This window comes from Bubalus kerabau, chromosome 7, assembly GCF_029407905.1.
Source record: "Bubalus kerabau isolate K-KA32 ecotype Philippines breed swamp buffalo chromosome 7, PCC_UOA_SB_1v2, whole genome shotgun sequence".
Classification (NCBI taxonomy): domain Eukaryota; kingdom Metazoa; phylum Chordata; class Mammalia; order Artiodactyla; family Bovidae; genus Bubalus; species Bubalus kerabau.
This window is the reverse complement of record NC_073630.1, coordinates 115,910,267-115,927,184: the sequence shown is the minus strand read 5'-3', so window position 1 is coordinate 115,927,184 and position 16,918 is coordinate 115,910,267. Positions and strand designations below refer to the sequence as shown.

The window sequence follows — 16,918 nt, the reverse complement described above, 5'->3', positions numbered from 1 at the left end:
CCTCAAGGAGAATAGGAATCCTGGCTCCAGAAGGATTTAGCGAGTGACTGCCGGAACCTACTCAACGAACCATCTTCCCGATCTCATTCCATAAGGCCTCAGGCTTCTGCTGTTGCCAAGACGCACTGGCTTGCTGCCTGAGAAGGAGGCTTTTGTCTGAGTTAGTTCTGCCATCTACAGCACGCAGCCGGGCAGAGGCGCCCGCTTGGCTCCCGGAGCCGGGAGGCTCATTTGCATACATGAATAAGGGGCGGTGCGCGCTGCCTCTCCAGCCTGGTACCCCTCCTCTAGAAGAAAAACGGCTTTGGGGATTCCTGATTAGTATTCAGAGATGCAAATTCCTTTGGGGTGAGTTACAGCGATGGGAAGATATTTTTACATGAAAGGGGAAGGGATAAATCCTGAGGATTAGCACCTGAAAGAAGCGTTGCCCAAAAACCCAGGAGGAAAGCGGGGAAAAGGAAGAGAAAATGAACTCCTGAGTTCTCACGATAAATGCAACTCTTCCACTTCTTAGCATGTTCAACTCTGACAACCCGTTCTAGGTCCAGACAGGTAACTTCTCATACAATAAAAATATTTGCCATCTAACTTGCAATCATGAAACTATCTGCTTCAGGAAGTTGTGATTTTCTAAGCAGCTAAGTCAAATATAGGATAGTGTTCTTAATATACTTAAAATCATTTTTAAGGGACTGAATTTTGGGGACCAAGAGTGTTTTAGTCTCATGCTGCTGCTGCTGCTGCCGCTAAGTCACTTCAGTCATGTCCAACGCTTAACGACCCCATGGACTGCAGCCTACTCAGCTCCTCTGTCCGTGGGATTTTCCAGGCAAGAGTACTGGAGTGGGGTGCCATTGCCTTCTCCGATCACTCTCATAGTTCCTAAGCAAAGTGCCTGAAACTTAGGAGGAAACTCAATAAATGCTTGTTGATTTAACGTAATAGAAATGCGCTTTGTTTTGCAATCTGTGCTGTGCTTGTTAATATATGATCATAATATCTACTGTTTGTTGAACTTACGTGTCAAGGCGTATCATCTCAACTTTTTCAAATGTCCGAGATATGTATGGTTTTACAGATGAAACCAAGTGCCAGCATTATTATTGTTTCAGCCAAGGATAAGATTATACCTAGACCTCTCAGTTTTTAAGTCCATGTTCGTTCCACTCCATCCATGAACTTTTATATCCACTGTAAATCAATTTCTCGAGAATGGGAATTGACCACAAGGAAATGGTTTTAAAATCTTTACAACATTTTTTAATTAAAAGAAAAAGTTTTCCCAGTCCTTAGAACTTCTCTGAAAGCTTTTCTTACTGTTCTAACTTAATAATTGATCCAAATATCTTCTGACCCTGTCTGAAGCTAATAGTAGTTCTTTGATGGATAACGCAGTCTTATCTCCATGTGGAGAGAGGATGTGGAACCTTTCACTCTGTTTGCTATGAGTGACAAGGGAAGACCTGAGAGTGTCTATAATTTGCACACATATTTTGATTTCCAATAAAGAATACTTAGTGGAGGAAAACACACCAGAATATGGACTTAAATGTATAGGAACCCTCCCTCTTTCACAGGTTTTTCTTTATTAACATTTTAGGTTTCAAGTTCAGTTCAGTTCAGTCACTCAGTCACGTCTGACTCTTTGTGACCCTATAGACTGCAGCACACCAGGCCTCCCTGTCCATCACCAACTCTTGGAGCTTGCTCAAATTCATGTCCATCGAGTTGGTGATGCCATCTAAACATCTCATCCTCTGTCATCCCCTTCTCCTCCCTCCAATCTTTACCAGCATCAGGGTTTTCTCCAATGAGTCAGTTCTTTGCATCAGGTGGTCCAAGTATTGGAGTTTCAGCCTCAGCATCAGTCCCTCCAATGAATATTCAGGACTGATTTCCTTTAGGATGGACTGGTTTGACCTCCTTGCAGTCCAAGGGAGTCTCAAGAGTCTCCAACACCACAGTTCAAAAGTATCAATTCTTCAGCACTCAGCTTTCTTTATAGTCCAACTCTCAAATCCATACATGACTACTGGACAAACCATACCTTTGACTAGACGGACTTTTGTCGGCAAAGTAATGTCTCTGCTTTTTAATATGCTGTCTAGGTTGGTCATAACTTTTCTTCCAAGGAGCAAGCGTCTTTTAATTTCATGGCTGCAGTCACCATCTGCAGTGATTTTGGAGCCCAAGAAAATAAAGTCTTTCACTGTTTCCATTGTTTTCCCATCTATTTGCCATGAAGCGATGGGACCAGATGCCATGGTCTTGGTTTTTTGAATGTTGTGTTTTAAGTCAACTTTTTCACTCTCCTCTTTCACTTTCATCAAGAGGCTCTTTAATTCTTCTTCACTTTCTGCCATAAGTGTGGTGTGATCTACATATCTGAGGTTATTGATATTCCTTCTGGCAATCTTGATTCCAGCTTGTGCTTCATCCAGCCCGGCATTTCTCATGATGCACTCTGCATATAAGTTAAATAAGCAGGGTGACAATATACAGCCTTGATGTACTCCTGTCCCAATTTGGAACCAGTCTATTGTTTCTAAAAGGTTTCAGAAAGGACTCTCAAGTAAACAGGAAGATAGGGAAATTGAAGATGGATGGGAACTAACCCAGATCTCACTACTTTGCAGCCTGACGCACTAGTGACTTTGTCTCTTTGAGTCACACTGTACCTGTGTCGCTCAAGCTTTGAAATCTTAGTCTCTTTTCCTGAAGAAACTGCAAATGAAAGGAGATTACAGTTGGCCCTTGAGTGGGGTTAATGGTTTTGGCTTAGATCATTGATAGCTAGGAAGGGCTAAGGTATTTTTCTAGATGACGACAATTTTGATTATCATGCTTAGACTTGAGAAGAGGGAAAGTAGGGTGGGGGCGGTGAAAATAGAAGGAAATTTGAGCAGAAAACCCTTGGAGATCTGTGCGTGGCTTGCTTCTGTATTTCTCTCTGCTAAAACCCAGCATCTGCAAGGCAGTGGCTCTCAGCTTTGGATAATACTTATCAGAATTAGATGAGGGAATGCTCTTTTTAAATGCAGATTCAGGGCCCCATCTCCAGATTCAGTAAAACAGAAAGGGCAGAGCCCAGAAGTCTGCATTTTAAACAATCAACTCATCTGATTTTGATAAAAGTGTGCCTTGGACTTTGAGGAACATTGGCATAGAAAGGTTTTCCAGTCTTTCTGAGAAACACTCTTTCAATGCATCCATTCATTTGAGCCAAGTCTAGGAACACAGAGATAAAAGGCATAGTCTCATTTCAGCATTCAAAGAGTTCAAAGTCAAGTAGAGAAGAGACTTGGAAGCTGATGGTTACAAAATGTAAATAAGTTCATAGAGCAGAAGGAGCTGTGTGCTGTGGAGAACTGGAGAGGTATTCGGCTCAGCCCACATGGGAAGAAGTGCACAGTCCTGGGGAGAAAGGCATAACAGAAGAAGGGACTCTGCCTTCAAGGATGAGTGGGCATAAACCAGGAAGAGAGGAGGGAAGAATTCCAGGTTGAGGGAACCCAGTGGGCAATAAGAAGTGTGGCCTCTAGGGAAATACTCAGATGAGACAGGGCAGAAGGGAAAGGGTGGTAAAAAAGATGGGCGGATGAAGGCGGAGATTGAAAGTCTGTCTTTCATAATAAAATAACATCTTTTCACACGGGTAGGTGCATTGCCAGGGCTTTCTGGTTGGCACTAGAAGTAAAGAACCCGCCTGCCAGTGCAGGAGATGTAAGAGATGCAGGTTCAATCCCTGGGTGGGAAAGATCCCCTGGAGGAGGGCATGGCAACTCACTCCAGTATTCTTGCCTGGAGAATCCCATGGACAGAGGAGCCAGGCGGGCCACAGTCCATGGGGTCACAAAGAGTCGAACACGACCGAAGCGACTTAGCATGCATGCACAGGTGCATTGCCAATGTTCGTATTGCTGTTGTTTCAACAGCAATGGATGCGTTGTTCCAAGCTGTGGTCTTTGCCCTCTTAGCAACAGCTCTCTCAATGCAGCAGTGTTCTGATAAGCTTCCAACTGAGAAGGGATTCAGAAAAGTCCAGGGCAATCCTAACTGGATTTACCTTCTTATTTCATTCATTAATCTTTGTCGTCAGATGTCTTGGACTGCAGTAGAGCTGAAAGGTCTAACTAAAGGAAGCAAGAAGCGTGACTACGTACAGAACCAGAGCAAAAACCCCACACTGAATATATGTGGGAGTATACATTACCATCCATTACCAATTTTCACATCTTGTGTAAAATACAAATGAGCCCGTGGATAAAAATGAAGTTGTGTTCATCATGGTTTTTTATAAGAATTAGGGTCAAAAAACATACCTGAAGTTACCACTTTGTTCTCAAAAGCTTGAATGATGCCTTCACTGCCACAAAATCTACATAAACTGCCATTGTAACTCACAGTGTGTGGTTATGCAAACAGGAAAAACAACAGAAGCTAGAGTAGACATCTGAGCATGCTGTGCTAATATGAAAGAGCTTTTTTCTTTAACCAGAGAGAATCACGTCGTTTCAGAATAGAACTGCGTGTATCCACCCAACCATCAGTTTAGAATACATGGGGAAATGTGTGTGTGTGTGTAAATCACACTCAGCTGTAATATGATATTATAAATGATAGTAAAGACAGTGAGCATTATCAAATGTTGGTAATATTTCTTTTCCTCCACACTTATACAGAAAAAAATAAAAAATGGTGGGGGTGGGCAGGAGGGAAGAAAAATGTCTTTAAGCTTCGAAATGGATTCCGGCTGTTAATATTATTTATTGCAAATAATATTATCAAGTAGTGAAACCCCTGTCTTTGAACTCCTTGCAGTTGTGTGTAATACTGGAGCCAATGCAAGAACTGATGTCCAGACATAAAACTTACAACCTCAGTCCGCGGGACTGCCTGAAGACCTGCTTGTTTCAGAAGTGGCAGCGGATGGTGGCACCGCCAGGTACGACCTTGCCCTTCACTCTCCATCTACACGCTTTTTCCGAGGCTGCTTCTGGACGTGAAGGGATAGGAAAAGGGAGTGATTATAAACGTATCAGGCCAAGTAGTTTATAAGGGATGTTCTGACCGTGATGTTGGATCCAAAGACACTGAGTTGGTGAAGGGCAAACATCCTTCTTCGACGTGGTGACCATGCTCCACAGTCTCCTCACTTGCTAGATTTAGGAGGACCTGAAACTCACAGAAGGAAATTGATGTCTTTAATGTTACTGAGATGTTGATAAAGCCAAGATGGGAACCAAGGTTCACTGTCTCCCAGGCCAGTGGTCGTTCCACTGGACAAGACTTTGGTGACCGCTGATGGCTTACTTTAGTTTTCTTTGTCCTTTGAAGAATGAAAAATGGTAGAAATTACGAAAAGAAAGGGGGAGGAGGAAGAAGAAAGGAAAAATGGGGGGATGGGCAGAAGAGAAAAAGAAGGAAGGGAGGGAGGGGGGAGGAATAGATGGAAGAAAAAAGGGAAGGAAGGAGGGAGAAAGTTTTGCCCTATTTTTAACGATACATAATATCAAAGGGTACTCTGATCATGAAAAGAATACATAAAAGACCCCATTTCTCCACTTCCCTAGGATACACTTTAGATACTGTAGTCTCCTGCTGGGGTTCTGAAATTACTGCTTTGAGTCATCATTAATTGTCTTTCTATCTAATACATTTTCACTCCCAGGCCTGTGCCGAGCCTCATTGATCATAAAAGCAAAATGTATCCATTCGCTAAAAATTGTTTTTATGAAGAGTAATTATTAACATGAGGCACATAGCTTTCTGAATCATGAAATATAATGGTCACCTTCCACTGGTAATTGGCCAGGGGTTTTAAATGAAGAGGATATAGTCAATATAATCAAGCACATGTTTAGAAAGCTGGGAAAATGAGCATTACTTTACATAGAATAGCTGCATCTCCATCTTAGGGGAATTTTCGACATTTAGAACATTATTTTTCAAAGATATTAAATGTGCTTAAATTGGCCTTATTTTCTCTTTCAATATCAATAAGGTTTTATGGGGAAAAAATTTCACTCACTCCAGGTCTTGAAAACTTCTATTTCCTGATGTATGCACATATAATTCATATGACGTCTATGTGTGTGTGTGTGTGTGTTAGTCATTCAGTCATCTCTAACTCTTTGCAACCCCTTGGACTGTCACGCACCAGGCTCCACCATCCATGGAATTCTCCAGGCAAGAACACTGGAGTGGGTTGCCTTTCCCTTCTCCAGGGGATCTTTCTGACCCAGGGATGAACAGGGGTCTTCTGCATTGCAGGCAGATTCTTTACCGTCTGAGCCACCAGGGAAGCCCCATAATTCATATATTATTCATTAATTCAGTCATTAACTCAACAACTATTTATTGAGCCCCTACAAGATGCCAGGCACTGGCCAAGCCACTCTGCTTACAGCACTGTGTGAAAAGAGTCATAAATCACAGTCTCTCAGACCTTTCTTTATTTTTTAGTTGAATCTTCACTAGGGTTATTGTGAGGTATGAGATATTTCTTGTTATTCCCATTCGATACAATAGGCCCCAGATTTAAAGTAGAGCTTGCCAAAGTTAGCACAAGACTAATCAGTGGAGACCTATGTCACAATAAGTTTTTGTGTCTTCAGTTCATGACAGTAGGAGCAACACAGAGCAAACATTTTAAGCATATTTTCCCAAAATTCCATTAAAAAATACAATTTTTTTTTTATAAAAAGCAGCAGATTTCAAGTCAAAGGAAAAAGACGCTGGTCAGGGAAAACTGGGGTATTCGCTTAACTTTAGACTGTACCACTCAGCTCACCTCCAGCTGCCTAAGTTGGAACAATTCTGTTTCCTGTTTCCATAACCTTCAGAATAAGCACCCTTAACTCTCCATGGATAGGGACAGTAGACCTCTGTCGATGAGTATCTTCAGACATTAAGATGAAAATATTTATGAAAGAAAAAATACTGTATAAATAGAAACCTTCTACTTCTTCATCAAAAGTCAGGAATAACATGATGGACCCAGTAGTCTTTGAAATGAGCCTTAAAACAAACTCACCCCATTGTCCAATAGAAGCAGCAAAGATGTCTCAAGAAAATGCCAAAGGTCCGCTCACTTAGTTCCAATATGGCCCTAGCTTACCTTCTTCCCATCAGGGCTGGACCTAGAATAGGGTTAGCTCTTACATACCATTTCCAATTCATTTAGTAAGCGCCTGGAACAGGCTTCTGAAAGTTGCTCATTCTCAAAACAAAGATTATATAGCACCTAACTAACAGAGTTGCTATGCATATAAAATAATGACAGAAAATATCAGGAATATGAAAACATTGAGTCATGCTCATAGTGCATAATAAATAAATGAAATTCTTCTTACTGCACATTTCCATAAGTCTGTACACTTCCAATAAGATCTTGCCTCATCCTTCAGGTTCAAAAAAAATTTTCTTTTTTCTATTTCTATACCTTCTGGAAGAGGTCTAGTTTCCTTTCATTAATATATTGATTATAGCATATTAAGACATTTTCCCCTCAGGAATTTTCAAGTTAGTTGCATCCTTTAAACACCAGGATGCAAACCATGGGCATTTCTCCTGAGTTTGGGAATCCACAAGTTGTACATCAATGGCTGGTTGGATGGACACTTCTTTTTGCTTCATCATTTCAAGGTGTGATAGAGCTTGGCTGCAATACAACACTTGGCCAGTAGGTGCTGCTGTTACTCACTGGGTCCCTAATTTAACTACATTCATACAGGTGGCGCTGGTGGTAAAGAATCCACCTGCCAATGCACGAGTTACAAGTTTCGTCTCTGGGTCGGGAAGATCCTGGAGTAGGAAATAGCAACCCACTCCAGTACTCTTCCCTGGAAAATTCCATGGACAGAGAAGCCTGGTGGGCTGCAGTCCATGGGGTCACAAAGACTCAGATACAACTGAGTGCACACACACACACACACACACACACACACTTTTCTCAGGCCTTGGAGGATTCCTAGGAATCTCAGTGTGAATAGTATGAAAGTCTCTCAGTTGTGTCCAACTCTTTGCAACCCCATGGACTGTACATTCCATGGAATTCTCCAGGCCAGAATACTGGAGTGGGTAGCCTTTCCCTTCTCCAGAGGATGTTCCCAACCCAAGGATCGAACCCAGGTCTCCTGTACTGCAGGTGGATTCTCAGAGCCCTCCTTTTATTATAAAAATAAGGTAGGCCATAAAAAATTTTTCTCAAAATTCATAATGGTAATAATACTTTAAGTTCAAATTGTGATAGTGGTATAACTCACCCCTAAGACTTATTCATAGATTCCAGACATATAGATGGGCTTCCAAGGTGGCGCTAATGGTAAAGAATCCACCTGCCAATGCAGAAGGGGGAGACTTGGGTTCAATCCCTGGGTTAGAAAGATCGCCTGGAGTAGGAAATGGCAACTCACTTTAGTGTTCTTGCCTGGAAAATCCCAGGGACAGAGGAGCCTGGCGAGTTACAGTCCATGGGGTCACAAACAATCGGACATGACTGAGCACAAGACATACAGATGAAATCAGAAAGAACAATTAAATGCAAATCATTTTATAGACATGGTAAAGAAAAGAGTTTCCATCATTTTGTACTAAAACTAGATCATCAGTTTTCTCCTTTTGGGTTTTGTCAAGTTAAAAGAGACGGGGGGAAAAATGTCAATAGTCCACTCTTTTCAGTTTACAAAAACGGCGTCACTGGAGGGACCATGGTGGTCGCCCGGGAACTGATCCCCCTTCCATTTTCCATATTGCAGCAGAACCCACAAGGCAACCGACAACCAAACGGAGGAAAAGGAAAAACTCCACGAGCAGCACCTCCAACAGCAGCGCGGGGAACGCCGCCAACAGCACCGGCAGCAAGAAGAAGACCACGGCCGCCAACCTGAGTCTGTCCAGTCAGGTACCTGTAAGTCTCGCTTTCCTTTTAGGCTGCAATTCCTGCCTTTACCATCTCCCAATTCCAGGGGGACCCGCGGAAAAGACTCTTAGCTGCAAAGACCTTCTGGGCCGGTCAGGCGGGAGGCGGGGTGGGGGAAGGGGAAGGCAGGGACAGGAGTTGGGAGGAAGGGGGAGGACTCTGTCCTGAAAACCAGCCCCTGCAAACTGGGAACTAGAAAGCAATACGCAGAGTCTGTGCTGCAGCGGGACAGGAATGAAAATGCCGTCAGAGTCGCAGACAGGAGATATGTCACCTAAGGTTTAATTAAAATATCACTGAGCGATGTGCCTGGTGGCAGATAAGGGGCTCTGGGCACCATCGCTGGGACCCTGCGTTCCACTGGAAAGCTAGCTCCTGGCACTCAGACTCCAGATTGTCATTCGACTGTCCCCAGCCCTGCCCACCCCACCCCAGACATGGGCATCTCCTCTTATCTTAAGACTCAGGTAATTAACTCAAGGCCAGTGCAGCTCAGTGGATTTCGCTTTCCCTGTTTCATTAGCTTAGAGGGAGGTTCAGCCACAGGTTTGGTCTGAACTGTCTTGACCTCTTGACCCTTTTCTTTCAGTTCCGGGTCTTGACGAAGGAAATGGGCCGCTCAGAATGGGGCTTCTTTGAACTCTGAGACTGATAGCCGAGGGTGTCCCCAGAAGGGCAAATCAGGCAGATGGGACCTTTCTTGCTCTCCTCTTGATTTCTTCCCCAGTCCTCTCCCTTCTTCCTGATTCCTTCTAGACTCTGAATTCCTCATCCCAGAATTAGACCACTTGCCACTTTTACTGACAATTTCTCACGTCCCCTGAAGCCTGTCTTGCCTCTTCAGTGACCTGCGGGTGTTCCTTCTCTGCGCCCTTGGTACATCACCTCACCAGGCTTTCAGCTGTCCTTCCTTCCAACCCAGGGACTCTCATGGTGCCTCAGAGGTGCCCTCTGGATCCTGTGTCTTTGAGAGTGTGCCCTTTCTCGCACCTCCAATGCAGTTGTGTTTTTTTTAACCTTTCCCCTCTTTCTCACTCGTCTCCCCTCTTGGATTTGGTTGTGGTCCTCCTCCTTCAGGTTCTGATCCTGCTGTGTCTCCTGTCCATATGAGAGTGGACCATCCTTTCCAGAAGGTTCTCCACTTACTTCTAAGTGTGGCTTTCAAACCTGACCCCCCACCCACTTGCCCCCACGTCCCATTGGTCAGTTCTCTTCGGCTAAACCCAACCCCACCAGTGTATCGGAGAATTATCTGGCCTCTCCTCCTGTCCTCCATAGACAGAGGGTACGGTTGCCATTCCCCAGTACATTAAAAAGAAAGGGTCATGAGAGAGTGGCCAGCCTGTGGGGTAGGTGTCATTTTAATTTTAAGAGCGTTAGGAATTTCAGTCTTTAGATAATACCAGAGTCACCTCTGTTTTTAACTGGGCTATCATCCCTGAAGAGTGAGGGGGCTGGAAATCAAAGGAGAAAAGCAGTCTTCTTATTAAGGTGCCAGTAAGTTGTACCCACTGCTGGTTAAATGGAAAATGAATAGGAAAAAAAAATGGCCAGGTGTAAAAAAATCAGCCCCCAAAGCATACACAAGAAGCCTATTCATTCATTTAATCTGAGAGTTTTAGAAACTAAAGGTGGTTAGTTTCCACAAACAATTGAAAGTACATTCCAGGGATTTCTGGAACTCTGACATAGCTACTTAAAGGCACAGGGACTGCAAGAATTCAGAGCGGTTCATCAAGCATTTTCTGAGCTCCTTTTGTGTGCCCCACACTACACCAGGTGTTGGTAATCCCAAGATTTAAAATTAAAAAAAAAAAAACCAGACCAAAAGATGCCCAAGCTCCGTTATTGAAGAGCTCGCTATCTAAAGGAGGGACGATGAAGAGGTTTCTTCTCTCCTGCCAACTCAGTCTCCTGGGGTCAACTCACAGGGTAGAGTGCCCAGAAAGGTTCTGAGCCTGAACTGGGTGTGGTAGGCCATTCATTAGTGATGTCTGCCGTGGGTACAGAATAACATCTACCTGTCCATGTATTTTCACATACCTGGCCCAGTCAGAAGCATTGCAATTTTTTTTAAAGAGCACCTAACTTTTTCTACTCCACTACATTCTTGTCCTCCCAACCAACCATTGCATTTTGCTGGAAGATGCCTGTGTTGAGAGGGTCTTTAGTGAGTTAAGACCCTTCGGAGAAGAGCAAGGCACCATTAGAAAGTGCAAGAAGAATGTTAGCAGTATCCTCACTGTGCAAAGAAGGATGTTTTCATTAAGTGAAACTTAGAGATGGCTGAGAGAAACAGGGAAGTCATCCAGGTTAGACAAACGTGTCCATTTCTGTAGGTCCCCCGGCTGGTTGGATGTCAGATGATAAGCACCGACTGGCTCGTAAGGATCACATCTATTGTGTGTCCTGAATCACTCACACCCCGTTCCTGTTTAACTAGAAATGCCACTTGTTGGCCTTAGCTGCCCTATCTGAAGACACGGACAGGGGGGCATGTTACCACGGCCATGGCTGTCGTCCACCCAGTGGCCGGACGGCAGCGTGTGTGTCCGGCAAGGGCTCGGGTTTAATCCTTGGCTTCTGCTTCTCAGTCCATCCAAGAGCAGGGGCTAGGAGTGACCCCGAACCACAGCCTCAACCCTGGGAGGGATGGAGACCCGTGTCAGTCCACAGCAGTGACCCCTGCTGGCCAGTTTAAGGAGAAGCGTTGAGGGGCCCTGAAAGGAGTCCCTCCCCGTCCTCAGAGGTTGGTGGGCCTCGCTCGCGGGCTTAGTGAGAAGAGGTACATGGGCACCAGCTGGTGGCATCCCAGGGTCTCCAGCAAGGAGCAGAGGGGTCTGCCTTGTGGGGAGTTGAGACCACATGGGTTACTCTCAGGTGGACCAATATTGCCTCCTGGGGGGGGTCCCACAAGACAGGGCAGGAAGTTCAGCTCTCACTGTGGATGTTGAATGATGTGGGGGGATTTTTAAAGACTGTGGGGGTGTGGGGAAAACGATGCCAACACCCCCAGTTAGAAGGAGCCCCAAATGTGCATTGGGCTTCCAAGGTGGTGCTAGTGGTAAAGAGCTTGGCTGACAATGCAGGAGACAAGAGAGATGAAGGTTTGATCCCTGGATTGGGAAGATCCCCTGGAAGTGGGCATGGCAACCCATTCCAGTATTCTTGCCTGGAGAATCCCATGGACAGAGGAGCCTGGTGGGCTGTAGTCCACGGGGTTGCAAAGAATCAGATATAAGTGAAGCAACTGAGCATGCACGCAAAATGTGCCTTATGTCTCCACTCATTTTGTGAAGATAGCAAGTCAAGCCCACCTGAGTGGAGAACACATGTCCCAGCCTGGAGGTTTAGCAGACCCAGCTAGAGTCCTGTGCATAACTGTGTAACTGTCCTCAAGCCTCTAGGTACACACAAAGTCCTTAGCACACGTCTGTTTTATTATAACTTGCCATCTATTCATCACTCACACATGCACACGTGTGCACACACACTCATACATACACCCACGATTATGCATCTGGCTAAGGATATGTTTTATAATCAGTAAGGCAAACATGGCATCTCTCTGAAATTTCAGATGCTCCAAAATATGCCTGAGCATTTTTTCCAGTTGTTCCTGGAACAAAGATACACCAAACATACTATGAGCCTGCATGAGCCCCATTTGAAGAGATTCAAATCACTATTTTTGGAGGACTTTTCTGGAATGGCTGCTGTTTGCTGATAGAGTGAAGGCATCTGGAATGTTGGGAACTTCTTGGCTAATATCACGTTTAAGTCGGCTTCTTCTGTTTCCAAATTATGCTTACTTCCTCCCATTCCCCCAGCCTCTATCGCTGACCTTGGACTCACAATACTAATGCAGACCCACGCGTCAGTTCTAACATTCTGCTCCTGCCCTGTGACACCTAATGCATGTGTTTTCCCAGCCCTTCAAAGGGTGCCGCACACAGGTCACGGGCTGGGGAGCACCCTCGTGTGGCGCTCTGCCGCATCTTAACCTGGTCTTGCCTCCTGCCTTTGCTCCTGACTGTAGGCACAGTGTCCTGAGGGCCTGCAATGAAGGGTGCTTTTTGTATCCCCAGCACCCCAAGGGGTCAGGTGGAAGCCCTGTTCCATTTAACGTCCCATCGGCTTTCTTGACACTCGAACTCTGTGTCTATTTTACATCTCATTTCAAGAGTCCTTGTGAGTCTCTTATAAGTCAGTGTCACGTCTGGCTCCTGGTGGCATCATAAGGATGTTCTTAGGGACTCATAGTTGAATACCCTGCCGGCACGTCGAAGGCTGAGTCTACTCAGGTCACCTTTGAGCCATTTACTTCATCTGGGACATTTCTCTTTAACATCCTTGTTATCAATTCGCAAGAGTGATTAGTCTGAAAACACAGTGTGAAACCTATTGATTATCTTCCCTCTAATTCGAGGGGAATCGATCTATCAGACAAACAAGGTTTTCCATTCCAAAACAAAGCAGATGGTCACGAAGGGATTAGTTCAATGGGCACCTTCAAAATTTGAGAAGGGCCCTGGAGGGACAGCTGGACCTTTCTCCTGACCACAGGCAGTGTTCCACTCGTAGACTGCCCCGGGCAGCCTCTCTTGCCCCAGTGGAAAGAACATTTGCCCCGTTGTCAAGGCAAATGCACACCCGTATCAGCAAATGCTTACTTATATCTCCAAAAGCATCTGGCTGGCCCTGATGTTTCAGCTTCAGCCAAGGCCAAGGGCAGTCAGGCACTCTTAAGTAGATTGTTGCTCAGAGTTGGCAGAGCAGGATCCACCTGATGGATGCCCTGTGCCGTGCCCAGTTCAGCCATTGGGCCCATAGGGCCCCTTTGGAGCACAGAGGCCAGAGCCATGCCTTGGGTAGGCTTTCTTCTCCCCTGTCCTCGAGCCTCTGCAGCGGTGGCCTCTGCCAAGCTCCCAGCTCTAGGACGTGCCTTCCTTGTTTGCATGGAAGGACAGTTTGTACTTAAAGGAGTGATTAGATGGATTCTTCTTGCCCGCTTCCATCTCTGATGACGACCAGCTTCATCGATATAATTATCATTAGTTCTCTTCATCTTCCTTTAACGGCACCAGCTGGACAGACTGGTTCTCTTTACTGCCCAGATTGGTGGTGGGGTTGCCTGTGTGGGGATAGGTGACAGGCACCATGGAATAACAGATGGTAAATTCAGGGCTTGTTGGCAATCAGCAGGTTTTTGCTAATGACTTAATTAGCTATGCAAATTGTCAAATCAGTGTGAACATTGTTTTTATCGAAAACTTTACCTAAATTAATTACCATAATTAAGTAGCAGAATGTCAAGGATGTTGGCTGTGTAAAAGGGCCTGGCTGAGTAGGAAAAAAGAGAGATCTGTCTTCAATTAAAACGTATACCGTCCTTGGGACAGAGAAAATGCCGTTTGGAATGAGTTGCGTGAAGACGGCAGAGCCGCCTCCTCCCCGGCGTTGGCTGCTGTTCTCAGTCGTTTGCAAAGCCGTCCCGAGACCCTCAGTAAAAGTGGTGGCGTTTCCGAGGTCTCGCACAGCGCCCACTGCCCTCTCAAAAGTCCCCAGTGTCGGCAAGTTGCAAAGCGTGGATTTTTTTAATTTTGAAAAATCCATTTTTTTATTTCTGCAGATTGCTAGCATTGCTCGTTCTCCGGTGTCAGGCTGCACGCTAAGGACATAAACTCGCGTGGTCGCTCCCGTCAGGAGGCGATGTTTATTTCCTGTAGAAATCCAATATGCGTCTTGGCCCCCCCGACACCGAGACTTGGCCCCGGTGTACAGGACACGGTGTGTCTGACCCAGGTCCCCCAGCGCCTCCTCCCGCTAGTGTTTTAAGTGGGCTTCTCTCTCCCAAGGTTCCCTGTAATAATGTCAGCTGCTGTTCACAGGATGTGATGGTGGTAGGAGAGCCAACTCTGATGGGAGGTGAGTTTGGGGACGAGGACGAAAGGCTAATCACTAGATTAGAAAACACGCAGTATGATGCGGCCAACGGCATGGACGACGAGGAAGACTTCACCAATTCACCCGCCCTGGGGAACAGCAGCCCATGGAACAGTAAACCTCCGGCCACTCAGGAGACCAAATCAGAGAACCCCCAGCCCCAGGCTTCCCAGTAAGAGTGACCGGCTCCAGAATCCACTGTCCATAGCCCCCGTGGGTCACGCTCACTATTTCAGATCCTTACTTACAGGAGAGGAAGGAGCAAGACGTTAAAACTTTGCCACGCAAATACTGATTTCTAAACCACAATGATCTGAGTGTCTTTCTTCCTTTTTTTTTTTTTTTAAATTGAGAGGACCATTCCGAATAAACTTCCATGACCCCTCCCTGGAGGCCTTCGCAGGTAACACAGATACTGGCACTGATGATAATTAAAACAAGAGCAAATGCTAACGCTTCTCCTGGCTCAGTTTGAACCATGTTTGTTAATTTCCCTTCGCCAACCCCGCATCCAACCATCCAACGAAGGCCATGTTGTCAGTAAACCCTCAGTGCTCAGGATCCCATTCTATGCCGAATCCAACTACAGATGACTTTTTAATATTGTAAAATATTTTCTGCTTTTTGACTTGCATCTGAGAGTTTCTTGTTTCAGTAAAAAAAGAAAAGGAAAAAAAATCCGCTTTTGAAAAGTAATTTAAACGTACCTTTATTTTTTTTTTCTCTCTCTTTCACCTTTTCTTTCACTGGGCAACAGCAAAGAGGGCCCAGCAGGGTAATTTATGGCCAAGCTAATGTCAGTTGGTCCTCGAGCCCGAGTTGGTTCAATCGAGCCCGAGTGCAGAAACAAGAAATGTCTTTTTGTCATCAGAGACACCAAGGCAGATTTTTACATAAAGAAAGACACCTGGCCCCTTGAGAATGTATTTGTTTGTAAAATTGCTGTTGATCCAAATATTTTCAAGCCATGTAATCCATTAATTTTGTGGGCAGTTTAATAAATCTGAAACTTCTGGGTTTCTTTTTTTTATTGTATCTGAGTTGACTGTTGTTTCTCTTCATAGTATATTTCCTGTATAATATTTTGTAAAGCCCTCACCTGGTTCTTTTATGGGGACTTTCCCTTGGGGGCAATCCCAGTGTATTTATGTGAAACTTTATAAAAGAACTAATTTTTCCATTCGCATATTAATATGTTCCTCTATCCATGTAAAGACACAGTGGCTCGTGTGTTATAAAACAGCTGTATTTTATGTATGCTTTACTGATAAGTGTGCCAATAATAAACTGTGTTAACGACCAAAGCAAAGGAGTCTGCATATCTGTGATCCCGGCAGAGAAATCTGCCCACGATGATGAGAAGTACTGAGCATGGATTTATGACCCAAATCCCACACGGAGTGGGACTGTGAAAACGCCTCATCTTTATAAACTACAGTTTCTTCCACACTCACTGCAGTTTACTTGGGCAAACACAGGGGTGCCTTCTCTGAGCTGGGCACTCTGCTGGCCGCAGACACAGGGATTGGAAAGCAAGGATTGACCTCGCTCCCTGTGGCTGGACAAGGGCAGCGGCTTCCACTCACGGAGTGCTTACTCTGTACCAAGCATCTCAATTTAAGGTCCACAGACATTACTTCGGGCTTCCCTGAGAGCTCAGACAGTGAAAAATCTGTCTGTAATGCAGGATACCCAGATTCTATCCCTGGGTCGAGAAGATCCCCTGGAGAAGGGAATGGCAACCCACTCCAGTATTCTTGCCTGGAGAATTCCATGGACAGAAGAGCCTTTATTTCAGCTAATCCTCACAGATCCACCAACTAGGCCTTCATCTCCCCATTTTTTATAAATCAGTGCTCCCACTTGCCTATTTTTCTAAAAAGCTTATTATACAAAGATTATGGAAAATTCATTTGAGGACTTTGGGTTTCAAGAACTTTCGCCACATTTGTCTACTCTGTTCGAATGAGGAAGATGAGAGAAGAAATCTGTTAGCATTAACTGGGTGTGTATAAAGTGCCAGGCCATAGTAATAGATCATCTCAG

The 16,918-nt window shown here is 44.9% G+C and overlaps 1 protein-coding gene across 7 annotated transcripts in view; it reads left to right on the top strand.

Annotated features, from left to right (window-relative positions):
• The window catches only part of LDB2 (LIM domain binding 2), a 453,308-nt gene extending 437,140 nt beyond the window's left edge, over window positions 1-16,168 (top strand). The window contains exons 6-8 of one of the 7 annotated variants that reach the window (XM_055589162.1): window positions 4,825-4,948; window positions 8,766-8,908; window positions 14,818-16,168. In XM_055589162.1, coding sequence (XP_055445137.1) covers window positions 4,825-4,948; window positions 8,766-8,908; window positions 14,818-15,048 — 498 coding nt within the window. In that variant the 3' untranslated portion in view covers window positions 15,049-16,168. Of the gene's footprint in view, window positions 1-4,824; window positions 4,949-8,762; window positions 8,915-11,535; window positions 12,519-14,558 lie in introns of those variants that run through there. The other 6 variants (XM_055589160.1, XM_055589161.1, XM_055589159.1 and 3 more) reach the window with 6 other exon arrangements.
• The last annotated feature ends 750 nt before the right edge of the window (window positions 16,169-16,918 follow it).